Raw genomic sequence first — 15,755 nt, 5'->3', positions numbered from 1 at the left:
GGGCATTCATGCGTACTGGATTGCACTGAGTTGTTTTGGGCCACATCCAAAATGGTATCAATTTGTTTGTGTATGCATACGCCTACTCCGAACATGCTGAAATGCTGTCCTAGTTGGTATGTTATATCATAAGGGTTATCTGTTATATAAATGTTCTACAGTGTTTTATGTAAACTGTCCAGAGCTGTAGGGAAGGGCGGTATAAAAATCTAAATAAGTAAATAAATACATAAATAAAAATATGTAAAAATAATAAAATTGGCCTCAACCAGAGCCAGGATCTTTTAAACCCACAGCTAGGAATTATTTTGTTTTTTTTCCAGTCGTGGCATACTTCAATCAAGAAAAGAAATGTCGCTTTGAGACTCATTGGGGTAGAGAAAAGCGGCATATAAGAACGAACTCTTCTTCTTCTTCTTCTTCTTCTTCTCCTTCTCCTTCTCCTTCTCCTTCTCCTTCTCCTTCTCCTTCTCCTTCTCCTTCTCCTTCTCCTTCTCCTTCTCCTTCTCCTTCTCCTTCTCCTTCTCCTTCTCCTTCTCCTTCTCCTTCTCCTTCTCCTTCTCCTTCTCCTTCTCCTTCTCCTTCTCCTTCTCCTTCTCCTTCTCCTTCTCCTTCGCTGACCTTGCTGGATCAAGGGTCTGATTCAGTACAAGGCAGCCCCATGTATTCACATGCCTCTGTTTTTTTGTTTTTTAATGCAAGCTATGTGCAAGAGTATAGCCATAGTGTTTGGGTGACATCATCCAAAGCAAGAAAAGACAGAAATTCCTAAAAGACAGAAATGCTGTTGAGTAGCGAATGCCGTTTCCTCTTCGTAACGTAAACATTGAACCGTTTCCTGTCTTTTCCTTGAATAGCCAGTGAGGAAATAAGGGCATTTCTGACTGGGACCATTATTCACCCAAGATGTAAGATCAATATCTTTAGCCAATTGGGGTTGTTTAAATGTCCCTCAGCAGTTTGCTTCTAAGTGCACAAAAGAAGTTCCCCCTTTTTTCCTAGCTGAAATCCATGCAGATCATCATTGGGTTTAATGCCTTCTCTAAATACCATCAGAGCCTCTTATGGCGCAGAGTGGTAAGCGGCAGAAATGCTGTCTAAAGCTGTCTGCCCATGAGGCTGGGAGTTCAATACCAGCAGCCCGCTCAAGGTTGACTCAGCCTTCCATCCTTCCGAGGTTGGTAAAATGAGTGCCCAGCTTGCTGGGGGGTAAACGGTAATGACTGGGGAAGGCACTGGCAAACCACCCCATATTGAGTCTGCCATGAAAACGCTAGAGGGCGTCACCCCAAGGGTCAGACATGACCCGGTGCTTGCACAGGGGATACCTTTACCTTTTTTTTAAACACCATCACTTAATTTTGTGTGGGCACTTGGTTTCCTGCAATAAATAGTGGATTGTCGTGGTTGGGTTGATCCACAAAGGTACTTGGATAAATCGTTAGAATTTTGGCCCGGACTAGGAATGGGCATAAACTGGGAATATGCAACAGTTTTTGGTTCTTGGCATGTCCAGTGCGTGATCCACGAACCATCATGGACTTTTAGGTGTCAAAGGAACCAGTCTGGTGATGTGGTAGAATGGCCACGCAGCATACTGAAGGCACACAACTGATGGGATATCTGTAACTGGCTCTTCTCTACCTGCTTTCCAAGTTAAATGAGGATTGGATATATGAGGTCCAAGTTATGGCCTCCAGTGCCCCAGGAAAGTGCTTTCTGGGAATATGACAGATCAGGTTCAGGAGTGTATAGAACAGATCCTATGCAAGCTAGAGGACTTGCCCTCCAAGTTGTGTGCAGATTGGACTTCTAAAGAAGAGGCCTCTAGGAAAGGGCTTTTGGGGAAAACGTCAGACATACATTAAACTCACAAGGAACTGCTCCTTTGAAATTGGGTAAACATGATGATTGAGTGGAGACAGTCTGTCTTGAAATGTATCCATTCACGAACCAAAATGAACAGCTTGAAAGTCCGTGGAAAGTTTGAACCAGTTGACTTTCCATTAACTTCAGTTTGCAAACTACAAACCGGCCAACATTGCCATACAGGTGTTCACGAGCCAGTTCGTGCTGTGGTTCATTGCTGTAGGATTCAACTTTTTCATCTTGGCTTTGCACACATGCAGTTGAGTCAGACCACTGATCTATCAAGGTCCAGGATTGCCTGTTCAGTCAAGAAGCACATCTTCAAGGTCCAAGGGAAAGGTCTTTCACGTCACCTAATCCTTTTAACTGGATTTTAAATGCTGGGGCATGTGCCATCATCTGCATGCAAACCATGTGCTCTACCACTGAGCCATGGACCCTGCCCTCTGGTATGACACCATATCTGGCTGGGCTGTGAGGCTCCATAACTCATTCCCAAATGGGGATTTGGATTTGCCATGCTTCTCTGCAAAGTGAATTTTAGAATCCCTGGTTCCTCACCTTTCCATCTCTCCCTCTTTTGCCCTTTTGAAGAAAGGGTGTTTTGACTTCTGAGCTACATTGTCGTGTCCAAAACCATTACCCCCCTGCCATGTTCAAGCGAGACTTTCATCCACCAAAATGATGACATTTTGATTTGAGTACAATTAGGCATACAAACGATTCAGTTCTGCTGAAGTATGAGTCAGAGGTTCACCATTTTATTCACAGCAGATTGTTGGGTTTTTTTTTTAATGAAATTTCAATCTGGAGAGTAGGAGTTAAGATCCAAAGATACAAATTAGTTTTACAGAGGGAAAAAAATATGAAAAATTTATAAAAATGACATCATGGGGCCTATCTAGTCCAGCATGCGTTCTCCAAAGTTGGCCCACCACATATCTGTGGAAAGCTTATAGACTAGGGGTCCCTAGCATGGTGCCCCCACTCACATGCCAAGTGTTTTCAGAAAGTGGGTGGGGACAGGTGTGTCTATTGCCCAGCTCAGCTTATGAAGATTAATTTATTTATATCTATACTAGCTTCAAAGCCCGTTCCTAAGATCGGGCCTTGAAAGGGTCTCCTCCCCTGGCCCCTGGCCAGGCAGCTTAAGATGGCTTTGGGCCGCAGCTGGCAGATGGATCAAGAAGGGCAGGCGGGGGTTGGCCAGCTCGTTAGCAGGCTGGAAGGCCCTCGTTAGCAGGGCCAGGCTAGTAGGCCAAGAGGTCCTTGTTAGTCGGCCCTACTTAGCAGGCCAAGAGGCCCACATTAGCAGGCCCTCCACCACAACCCTTTGCCCAGGGCCCTCTCCCCTTACCTGATGCTGGCTCCAGGCACTCAGGCATGTCTGAGAGCAAAGAGGCTAGAGTCCAGGAACGGCGGGCGGGAGCAGCAAGGCAGGGCCAGTCAGGGTGCACCCTCCCCTGTGGCTCAGGGCGGTTACAGAGAACATGGAACAAGTACAGCAGAACATAATAACAAGATTAAATAAACAACAATGGTAAGAGTAGCATCGGTAAATAGTGATTCTCTTCCTCCAAATGTAAAATATATAGATATATATATATATAGAAGCGATCGGGGTCACACAGAGAGATTCTAACAGGACCCAAATATAGAAGAGGAGGAGGAGGGGGGAGGAGGAGGAGGAGGAGGCTTATTTTTTAATTTATTATATTTATATACCGCCCTCCCCGGGGGCTCAGGGCGGTTTACATAATAACATAAGAACAATACATGGAACCGTCTATAAAACATTTGAATAACCATGCAATAATAACTGATAATTGTAAACATGTAACATTATAATTGTATAACCAATAAACAATACAACATTGCAACATACAAACAGGTCCAGAGTGTATAGGTGGTGTTCTGAGGGGGGGCGGGGAGCGAAAGTCCAGTCTAGAGGTGACCGTCGCATGGATTGCCTTCCCATTCCTCTCCCCACGACAGACGCCCTGTGGGGTGGGTGAGGCTGAGAGAGCCCTGATATTCCTGCTCGGTCAGAACAGTTTTATCAGTGCTGTGGGGAGCCCAAGGTCACCCAGCTGGCTGCATGTGGGGGAGCGCAGAATCGAACCCGGCATGCCAGATTAGAAGTCCGCACTCTTAACCACTACACCAAACAGGACACAATGTTATTTTGACTCAGTTGATGCCCTGCCTTTATGTTAAAACTGGCTGCTTTTCATGCCGTTCTTGTCCCCGTTGCCAGAGTGATTAGGACCAAGCTTTTAAACATACTAACAAAGTTTCCCTTCTCTCTCTCTCTCTCTTTCTCTTTTTGATTTGCAGAGAGACTGCCACAGAGCTATCTGGAACTCTACCAAGGTAAGCAAGCTGTTCCACTAAACCAAATCCGTGTTGGCGTTGGATCGCTTCTGGAAGGAAGCACAGCCTTTCAAAAAAAAAACAAAAAAAACTGAAGTGTCCAAGACAGCCTGTCAGTTGTTTGAGGGGGGAAAGGAACATTTGTATGAGAAGCAATCCTTACGATAGACAGGATTCAGAGAAAGGGCAAGCCACGGTATTAGACAAAAGCAGCTGAGAAAGGAATCTTGGGACCCTAGAATATCGTGGAAATGTATTTTAAAAATGGCATGATTTTGAACGGGCAACCCATTGGCTAAGGACAAACATCCCTGTGGTGGACCTTCTGGCAGATTAGGCCTTTGAAAACGCTGTTCATGACGTCGGTTTTGCTTTGGGTGTTTTCTTGATTTGTGTCTGAAGGACTGGAATGGGTCTCTAGCTCAGCCTTCTCAACTGTATTTTGGCCATGGCCCTTTTAGTTCTCTTGTTCAAGACCCCTGCATTAGGGTGGCTGTTTGTGCAATAGGCTAAGAAAGGCCTAAGCTAAGAGTGGATTGACTATACTTAATGTTCCTCGCCTTATGTATGCACGAGAGAGATTTCTAGAACACTCAACCAAGAGTTCTTTTTTCCTTGAATGTATCAATTAAAGCAGGACAGGAAGGCCTGGAGGATCACTGTCCATGGGGTCGCGATGGGTCGGACACGACTTCGCACATAACAACAATCAATTAAAGCATGCACAAAAGATCATATGACATGATTCCCCCCCCATTCCCTTAACAAAGGTCGAACATTTTCGCAATTAACAACATCTTATGTGACCAAAAGGGTATTTCATCAGTTCAGTTACTTGGATCCCCCATAAACCCTTTGCCCCCCCCCCATAAACTCTTCTTACATTTTTCAATCTGTGTCCCTCTTCACATGTACTGGGGCCCCTCAGAGGACCATGTGACCCCATTGAGAATGGTTGCTCTAGATTCTAGAGGATTTCTTGACATGCTTAGAGACCCAGCTTCATTTTCAGACTTGGAGATGCTTGGATGTGTCTTCCCTTCCATCTTCTCCTTTTGCGTGTGCTGCAAGTTCCTTCTGTAGCACTTCAAAGATTCAAGATTCAATTATCTTGGTTTGACTAAAGAGGTACAGAGGGAGAATCACACCACCGTATGTTTGAAGAACATCCGTATCAGTTAATATCTGCGTGTTGGACTGGTAATGGAAGTCGTTCCAAGGTTGGCCATTGACATGGAAGAATGATGGAAGCCAACCAGAGGCACTCGTTTATTTGTTGGGATCAGGCCCCTGATCCTTTTCATTTTGGGATACCGTTTAAGAGGGGTTGCCATGCTGGGTCTGTGTAAAAGATCTTGGGGTCGCAGTAGTTAGCTCAATGGAAATATCAACCCAGTGTGCTACAGTGGTGCAAAAGACCAATCTCTGTCTTTGGGATTATTATGAAAGGAATTGAGGATAAAATAACCAATATTCCAAAATTGTGGGTGGCGTCCCGTATGTTCCCAGGTTTGAGTAGACACCAGCAAGATTTTGTTAGTATGACTTTTGAAGAAGTCAAAGCCTCCTTCATCAGATCCATTAGATGATATCTGCCAAAGGGAGCAGCATTGATAATGAGACAGGAAACCTAGATCTTGATTCAGTCCAGGGGGGATGCACTGTGTCTGAAATAACCCCACTTTCCAACATATAGGACAGATGGGCTCACGATCGAGCTGTATCTGAAGTGAGCTCATATGAAACAGCATACGCTATCACCGATGTGGTTAGTATTAAAGTTTGCTACTAGATTCTTGCTCTTTCCTCCTGGTACAGCTCGCACGGCTACCCATCTCGATCCAGCTCTTGTTCATGTATTTTGAGTAGGGAGCAGTGTCAGTGTAGCGTTTAACCCTCAGTGAATTCGTTGCAGCTGAAGGTTGATACTATATGATATTAGTGCAGTTCAACCCAGTCAGTCAGTAAGTGAATTTTTGCTTTGTAATGGACTTTCTCGGGTAACCCCCCAGGACTTTCTCGGGTAACCCTCCCTCCCCCCCTTTGGCAAAGACAACCGCAGAGTCAAACATATCAGTTGTGCAAAGTCTTGCTTCCGCTTTGTTTCTCATTCTGCCGCTGCCTGTTCATTATTATTCCACTGGGCTATTTTTTAATGAGCTTTCGGATGGGGGTGGGGAGGGGGTGTCGGGTGAATATTGTATTGCAGTTTGATGTTTATTCATAATGAAAATGTGTAACATGAAAGCAGCGATATCCTCATTGCAATTATACTACAGCTTGTTAACAAACATTTTAACAAGAATATTTATTAACCGTGGCATTTCTTTTCTCTTTTTTTGTATATTCCAAAGGAAGAGGAAAAGCTAGCATTAAAAAACAAACAAACAAACAAAAACCAAGAGTTGGGTCTCTTACTGGTTTTGCTAAATATTTGGCTATTTGGCTGTATTTTGTTGGGGGACGGTTCTTTATTTCTGGACAGCTGCTTGGAGGGCGGCGTTGAGTTGTGAATATTAATTGTCAGCTTGTGTGTCTGGCCCCTTGTTTAGGTGGTGTCTTCTTGATAGCTTCGTCTATGCAGGAGAATAACTGGAAACGAGGCTCCAGAAGTCATTTTGCTTATCCGTTAGTTAATGGCTAGTCCGTGACCCTTTGAGGTTTGTGGTTTTCAAGTTTCCGAATGGCCAAGGTACGCTGACGTTTCCACCTAGCTAGGGGGAAACGTTCCAAAGAGGTCCGAGGGTAGCAGGGTGGCCTGCAGGAGAACAGCTTGAGTTGAGGAGCACCTTAGAGTAGCGATCCCCAACCTGTGGGTTGCGGACCACATGTGGTCCGTCGACTAATTGGAGGTGGGCCCCGAACGATGCCTCCCCCCCCCCTGGCCCTTTACTTCATCCCCCCCCCAGCCCTTTACAACACACTTCGGGTGTCCTTGTCTCCCATCACCCCCAGATGGGACTATCTGGTTGCAGTGAAACAAGCTCAGGGTTCCCATTGATTTGTCATTGTCATGAGTTAAAACTTCCATGAAAATAAAATGTTCCTTATGTTCATTGTTGTGGCGTGTCTGTATCTTATTTTGAAGTGAATGCTGGCAGGGGCTCATGGGAATTGTAGACCATGGACATCTGGAGGGCCACAGTTTGACTACCCCTGTTTTAAGGCTTAGGTTTCTAATTTTAATAAATATTAATATTCAGTTTTACGCTTTGCCCTATAGAGGCTTGAGCACATTTTCCTTATTTTGACCCTTTTTTGGGGGGTGGCATACCCCAGAGGACATCCAATTGTAGACGGGAAAGCTTGGTGCAGAAAAGACAAAACAACCTAGCAAAAGTATTTGAAACACACTTTGCGCAAGGGAGAAATTGAGCTGAGGCAGAGATAGTGCCAGCTGAAAAGGTGGGGGGGGGACATGAAATCACCCTTAGAAAACAGGCACATCATTTTAGAATCATTTCGCATGTAGGTTCATCTTGCGTCATGTTGGAAAAAAGATGCTGAGATCTCTTTATGAGGGAGGGGGGGCCCTATACTTAATTAGACTGGCTAATCTCACTTGGGCCAGCAATTAACAGGCAGTCGATATAGTGGAAATATACAGTCTTCCTTGCATTGGAAAGCAATTAGAAGTAGCCCCCCCTACATTCCCCCCCCAAAGCTTTGAAGTTTAAAAAAGAGACTCTTTAAGAGCCTGCCGGGTGCATGTGGGTTCTCTTTCACCCAGTTAATAACCTTAATCTCGGGGCTAAATCCTCGTCTCCGTCAGAAATTAAAATCTAACGACATGTTACTTGACAAAAAATTAGATTTATACGAGCAATATGTGGCCGGCGGTGATGGGAATCAATAACCGAGCTCAGATTAGTGCCGGCATCTACAGACGGGCACATTCTGGCAGTCGGAGGGTAAGAGCTCTTTTAGGACGAGATCTGTCGTTCGTGAAAGAAAAAGAAATCCAGGCCAAAGGATGTCCTTCCTGTGCCAGTCGATAGCCACGTAAATAACGACCCATGGAGCCTTCTGATTTAACATATCCGAGTCCCTTAAAAGAACAACAACAATACCACGGTATTAATATGGATGCTTTAGGATGCTTTGGGCTGATCCTGCGTTGAGCAGGGGGTTGGACTAGATGGCCTGTATGACCCCTCCCAACTCTTTGATTCTAGGATTCGATGATTCTATGAATATCCCTCTCTCTTTAGTTCATTTGCTGTTTCTCTTTCCGTCAAACACTGCTGTGAGAATCATCAGATATCACAGACTTTCTCTCTTTTGCTGCCTTCTGTAACTTCTACAGCAGCCTTTTACAATCTTTTGACTCTCTGAAATATTTCTCAGGCTTCGAGGAGCTGCCCAACTGAGTTGGAAGGGATGTCAGCTGGCCTTCCTTTGTGCCACATCCAAGGTGAACTGAGGAGGGGAAAGACATGGGGGGGGGGGTGAGGCAGGAGTAGGCATCCGGCTCTATCCCCTTTTCCAGACCACATATATAAGCAAAGACTGGCTCTTGGGTTAGTACACCACATCATGAAGCTGTTTACCAGATATAAGACTCTCAGAAATAACAAGTTACGTTTATAGGGTCATAGAGTCATAGAATCATAGAGTTGGAAGGGGCCATACAGGCCATCTAGTCCAACCCCCTTTTCAACGCAGGATCAGCCCAAAGCATCCTAAAGCATCCAAGAAAAGTGTGTATCCAACCTTTGCTTGAAGACTGCAAGTCATCAATCATTTGGGTTCACCTCTGGGTAAAGGAACATAGTAAAGGAAATAAAAATGTCAAGGTTGAAGATTAATGGACAGCGGCATTCCCAGATGTGGAAGTTGAGCGCAATTAAGTGACAGTTTCTATTTGAATTAATTTTTAATTCTTTTTTGTTTATAATTCCATACATATCCAGCCTTTCTTACCAAGGGAAACCTAAAGCCGCTTACACAATTCCCGCCTCCTCTATTTTATCTTTGCAAGAACTCTGTGAGGGAGGTTAGGCTGAGAGCATGTGACCGGCATAAGGTCATGGAATCCTAGAATCATAGAGTTCGAAGGGACCTCCTGGGTCATCTAGCCCAACCCCTTGCACTTTGCTGGACAAAGGTCACTCGATTTGTTTCCAGGGCAAAGTGGGATTTGAACCTGGCCCTCCAAGATCCTAGTCTAACCACTACACTACACTGTCCACGATTGATTTCTACGATTTGCTGTTTTAATTGTTCTTGTTGACTGGATTCAAAATTTCAAATTCAGACAGGGTTCGTATTCAATCTGATTCAGTGTGACAGGGAAGGAAGGAGGCCAAACTTCAAAATTCTTTGTTTCCTGATCGCCTTCCAAAGGCCTGGATTGCGTCTTGTCTTTCCTTCCTACCCATGCCAAACAATCTTGCACAAAACAGCGTATCGAAGAGGAAAAGCTTCACGTGGCGAATCTTTCTAACGGCGCAACGATGTTCGTCTCTTTGACCTATTTAGAAGGCCTCGGATTCTTTTTGCTGTAGATGACACAATTAAATTTTAAATGGAACACGATAAAGAAATTACACTGCTTGATCTCTGGAGATTTGGATATACCCTATTAGGGCCTTCGCGAGAGAGCGCAGCAAAGGCATTGTAGTTTAAATTTTCATATAGGTCTGGCCTAATTTCCCTCCCCCCTCTCCTTCTTCGTCATGCTTTTTTAAGAGCTGCAGCTCTCTAAATCTGGCTGCCAAAGCTTTAACTCAGTTTTAGATACAAGGGTACAGTTGCCAAAATATAAATCATAGTACAAAATACATTTTAAAATAATAATGCCCCCCAGCTGGTAGTCCCCGGCCCGAGGGAAGTCCGCCTGGCTGGAACAAGAGCCAGGGCCTTTTCAGTACGGGCCCCTGCCTAGTGGAACATTTCCCCAGAAGATCTCAGGGCCCTGAGGGAGGTGGTTCAGTTCCGCAGGGCCTGTAAGACGGAGCTCTTCCGCCAGGTGTTTGGTTGGGGCCAGGACAGCGACTTAGCGTCATCTGGGTCCCCTCCTCTAAACCGAAATACCCCTCTGCTGCCAGAGAGAACACTGATTCAGTTGCTGATTGTTATGAATTACGTTGAGGTGTATTTTATAGCACTGGGTTATGTTAAAGCTTTTATTATACATTCTGAGTGAAGACGCATACATCTGCTTGTAAGGAAAAGCCAAAGTAGGTTGGCTTTACAAATGAAAACCAAAACTGCAAAGTAGTCTTGAATGGCCCAGACTAGCAGAGTTAGCGTAGCAAGTACTTAAATGGGAGACCACCAAGGAAGATTAGGATTGCTATGAAGAAGAAGGCGATCACATAATATCATAATAATATTGGAAGAGCCCTATTAGATTGGACCAGGGGTCCATCTAGTCCAGCATCCTAATAACATGAGAGCCCTTCTGGATCAGACCAATGGTCCAGCTAGTACAGCAACCTGAGAACATCAGAAGAGCCCTGCTGGATCAGAGCAGTGGTCCATCTAGTCCAGAATCCTTAGGACATAAGAAGAGCCCTTCTGGATCAGAGAAGTGCCCCATCTAGACCAATGGTCCAGCTAGTCCAGCAACCTGAGAACATAAAAAGAACCCTGCTGGATGAGACCAGTGGTCCATCTAGTCCAGCATCCTAATAACATGTGGATACCCATTTGTTTATTTTTGAAGTTTCTATATTGCCCCTCAAAATGGTTCATCTCAGGGTGGTGTACAACAAAGGCTTGGTGCAAATCCTTACCCAGTGTTCCTTCTCTTAATATTTGTGAAACAGCCTGGGGGGTGGAACGTTCCGGGGTGTCCGAGTTAGAATAGGGCCAATCAGGGTGCTGGCCCAACCCTGATTGGCCCTGCACCTACAGCTCCCGCCCTCCTTCCCTGGACGCCAGCCATGTTCCTCTCAGACGCTGCAGGAGCCAGCGCCTGAGAGAGAGACACAGAGAGCCCTGCCAAACCGCAAACCAGCCCTTATTACCTGCTATGGCTCCTGCTGCAAGTGAGAGAGACAGAGAGAGATCTGCGCCTGCCAGTGTCCCCTGGGTCCAAGCGCCCATTGCATTCCTGGTTGCAATGGGCTTTCTTGCTAGTAAGTAAAACAAAAACCAAGATACATAAATAATCAGTACAAGCACAGTGATCTAACTCTTAACATACTTTTTACCTTTATCTTCATCCAGACATGGTAGAATAAAGGGAACTCTGTGGTATTGCCCACGTAGATCTTTTCTAGATTTCTCTTTCCGCGTTTGAAGACCGCTGCAGCCCCCTCCAATTCTCCCTTTCGCTGCCTGAAGTGAGGCCCTCTGGCCACAGCAGGACGGAGAGTGTATTTCCGTAACTATTTAAATCCACCTTCTAGCCAGCCCCGTTCTAAAGCCGCATGTATGAGACTTAAGCCGTGAGTGAGTCTTGTCTGTTAGGGTTTTCCAGATGTTTAACATTCTAACTGTAGCCGGAGCTTCAAAAGTCTCCTGGCAAAGAGCCTCTAATTTTAGTAAGCCGTATAATTACCCTATCAAATTACCTGGCACTCAAATTGGCATCCATTTTTACCACCTGCCGGTGACTATTAAAACGCTTTACAAACGCTAATGAATTTAGCCTTTTGCCATCTACGTACAGTTAGTCCGATTTGGTGCACAGCTTATAGCTGGAGACTGCAAAGTTACTATCTTGTAATGTGTGTGTGTGTGTGTTGTTCAGGGGATGTTGTTCAGTGGCAGAGCCTCTGCTTGGCATGCAGAAGTTCCCAGGTTCAATCCCCGGCATCTCCAGTTTAAACTTCTGGTAACCTGACCTCAGGTTGGAACAACTGTGAACTTCTGAAGTCTTCCTTTGGAGGAGGATCTGATACCAGAACCTGGCAGGCCAGGACATCTGGGCTAGAAATGAGCATGGGACTAAACCACCATATTGGCATGCACTATCTGCAAGAACAGACATCAACCTGCCAACAAAAGTGCGTCTAGTCAAGGCTATGGTCTTCCCAGTTGCCATGTATGGCTGTGAACATTGGACCATAAGGAAGGCTGAGCGTCAAAGAATTGAGGCTTCTGAACTCTGGTGCTGGAGAAGACTCTTGCGAGTCCCTTGGACTGCAAGGCGAACAAACCGGTCAGTCCTAGAGGAGATCAGCCCTGACTGCTCTTTAGAAGGCCAGATCCTGAAGATGAAACTCAAATACTTTGGCCACCTCATGAGAAGGAAGGACTCCCTGGAGAAGAGCCTAATGCTGGGAGCGATGGAGGGCAAAAGAAGAAGGGGATGACAGAGAATGAGGTGGCTGGATGGAGTCACTGAAGCAGTCGGTGCAAACTTAAATGGACTCTGGGGAATGGTAGGGGACAGGAGGGCCTGGAGTTTCATTGTCCATGGGGTCGTGATGGGTCGGACATGACTTCGCACCTAACAACAACAAAAGCTGCAAGAACATATCCCCCTCCCCAATTAATGAACCCCTACATTACCTTGTTTTTCCTGAAGTCTCTTCTCCTGAAGAGAGCCAGTTTGGTGTAGCGGTTAGGAGTGCAGACTTCTAATCTGGTGAGCCGGGTTTGATTCCCTGCTCCCCCACATGCAACCAGCACTGATAAAGCTGTTCTGACTGACCAGGAATATCAGGGCTCTCTCAGCCACACCCACCTCACAGGGTGTCTGTTGTGGGGAGAGGAAAGGGAAGGAGACTGGAAGCCACTTTGAGACTCCTTCTGGTAGAGAAAAATGGCATATAAGAACCAGTTCTTCTTCTTCTTCTTCTTCTTCTTCTTCTTCTTCTTCTTCTTCTCCTTCATCTCCTCCTTCTCCTCCTTCTCCTTTTTCTCTGTGCTTGGCCCTGCCCGAGTCCTAGAATTTTTGGACTCCAAGGTTCTTTCGGCCACCTCATCAATCAACATTGAATGTCTTTCATTTCAGGGGCTCTTGTCAGCGTAGAGAGAAGTTTCCCAGCGAGAGAGTTTTATTGAGCAAAAAAAAAAAAGAAAGAAAGAAAATGAATTATTATTCCTGCCATGGAACAATCGAATCCCCAGAAGTCCCGTTCGGATATCACGGACTGCGGACGATACGACTTGACGGGGGGAAACAGCAGGGGGTTGATCTGTACGTGTGTGTTCTCGGCCAACCTGGCTAGCAGTGGCTTAGACCAGGGGTAGTCAACCCGTGGTCCTCCAGATGCCCATGGACTACAATTCCCATGAGCCCCTGCCAGCGTTTGCTGGCAGGGGCTCATGGGAATTGTAGTCCATGGACATCTGGAGGACCACGGGTTGACTACCCCTGGCTTAGACCGTCCCCTGTACTTCGGTCTTTTACACCGCTTCCCCTCCCCCACCCACCCTTTCCTTTTCCTTCCTTAATATCTGAAATATTGCACCTATTCTCTGCCAAACCCAGGCAGGGCCCTCTTGGAATCTACCGAACAATCCCATTTGGAAGAAACAAACAGGCTATTTCTTCAGGGAATTTCCCCCTTCCCCCTGCTACCACGGAAGATTTTTAATATCATAATAAAAATATTATTTAACGCGCAGCCAGCTGTTAACTTCCAGGCATGTTCCCCCTCGCTATCCCTTCTGCTTGGGATTCCCTCGCCGGAACAGCTGGGTGTCAAACCTTAAGAGCCACTTTTTCAGTGAAGCCCTTGACGTAACTCTTTGGTTTCCCCTCTCAACTGCAGCCTGATTGCATGTTGCTTCATTTGTCCATGTCCATCAGGGTGTGATCCTGACCTCTCCGTCTGTCCCCTTTTTCATGTCTCTCCCGCTGAGAGCCAGCATGGCTTCTTGGTTAAGAGTGACGGCTTCTAATCTTGCATGCCGGGTTTGATTCCCTGCTCATCCACATCCAGTCAGCTGGGTGACCTTGGGCTCAACACCGTCCTATTAGAGTTGTTCTCACAGAGCAGTTCTGTCAGAGCTCTCTCAGCCCTACCGATCTCACAAGGTATCTGTTGTGGGGAGAAGAAGGGAAAGCAGTTGTAAGCTGTTTTGAGACTCCTTTAGGTAGTGAAAACCGACATAGAATAACCAACTCTTCTTCTTCTTCAGTAATATCAGGGCTCTCTCAGCCTCACCTCCCTCATAGGGTGCCTGTTGTGGGGAGAGGAAAGGGAAGGCGACTGTAAGTCGCTTTGGGTAGAGAAAAGCAGCATATAAGAACCAACTCTTCTTCTTCTTCAGTAATATCAGGGCTCTCTCAGGCCTATTATGCACGGCCGCTGAAACGGTGGCATGAAGAACGCGGAGGAAGAAGAAGCGAAGTAAACCACTTATGCACGGGATGGAACGCAATGACGACAAAACCCAGGGTATCCGATTATGCACGTGGCTACTCCGGAGTCACTTCTGGTTGCGCCCTGGTCCCGGGAAGCTCCACTTTCTTCCACATCTCGCTAACGTGGCTTTTTCGGTGGCATATGTTGACTCTGCGTCCGGTTGCCGCCTGCAGCGTGCATAATTGGTGATTTTAGCCGCCGCCATTCCAACCCGAATGCGGACCTTCCACTCTGTGCGTAATGGGCCTATGCCTCACCTCCTTCACAGGGTGTCTGTTGTGGGGAGAGAAAAGGGAAGGCAAATGTAAGCCGCTTTGAGACTCCTTCGGGTAGTGATTTCCTTATGCCCCCGCCACCGTGATTGAAGGAGTGCATATAAAGGATGTATTGAAGTTTGGGTCTGGCTAGAATCTCCGTGTGTGATCCTGATCTCTTCTATATCTATCTATATATTTTAGATTTGGAGGAAGAGAACATTTCTTTATGATAGTCTCAGCCTCGCAGCCGATCAATTCGTAATTGAGGTTGCGCTGAAGAATGGGCGCCCTCAGAAAAATGAAAAATGAGACGGTGTGCGAGCGCATGTTTCCATCGAGCAGTGATTGAAAAATTGGAAAGAGAGCAGACTTGGGGAATGGGCTGCCGCCAAGCGCCTCTGATGTGCAGGAGAATGGTCAGCTTCCCAAACAGAAGACGAAGAACGAAAGAGGCTGCTCTGGGCCACCCTTTGATTTTGGACTGGGTCTTCTTCATGGCCTGGGATGGTCTCCTAATCCCATGTGGCCCCTTGGATCTGGCTAAGGGCAGTGCTTCGTAGACTTTGTAGTGCTTCGTAATCAGCCTGGAGAAAAGGAGGTTGAGAGGGGACATGATAGCCCTCTTTAAGTATCTGAGAGGTTGTCACTTGGAGGAGTTGTCTCCTGGAGTACTGTGTGCAGTTCTGGAGGCCTCACTTCAAGAGGGAGGTAGATAAAATTGAAAGGGTCCAGAGGAGAGCGACGAGGATGATCTGGGGCCAAGGGACCAAGCCCTTTGAAGATAGGTTGAGGGACTTGGGAATGTTCAGCCTGGAGAAAAGGAGGTTGAGAGGGGACATGAGAGCCCTCTTTAAGTATCTGAAAGGGTGTCATTTGGAGGAGGGCAGGATGCTGTTTCCGTTGGCTGCAGAGGAGAGGACACGCAGTAATGGGTTTAAACTTCAAGTACAACGATATAGGCTAGATATCAGGAAAAATATTTTCA

General features: G+C 46.2%; 1 protein-coding gene across 1 annotated transcript in view; it reads left to right on the top strand.

Annotated features, from left to right (window-relative positions):
• CELF2 (CUGBP Elav-like family member 2) overlaps positions 1–15,755 on the top strand; it is a 529,514-nt gene that overhangs the window by 74,282 nt on the left and 439,477 nt on the right. Inside the window, exon 2 of the mRNA XM_077340258.1 lies at positions 4,207–4,242. Within this exon, the coding sequence (XP_077196373.1) occupies positions 4,207–4,242 (36 nt within the window). The remainder of the gene's footprint in view (positions 1–4,206; positions 4,243–15,755) is intronic.

The sequence above is a fragment of the Paroedura picta genome, chromosome 5 (assembly GCF_049243985.1).
Source record: "Paroedura picta isolate Pp20150507F chromosome 5, Ppicta_v3.0, whole genome shotgun sequence".
NCBI classification, from domain to species: Eukaryota; Metazoa; Chordata; class Lepidosauria; order Squamata; family Gekkonidae; genus Paroedura; species Paroedura picta.
Note: the sequence above shows the minus strand (reverse complement) of the source record. Positions and strands in the feature narration are given on the sequence as shown.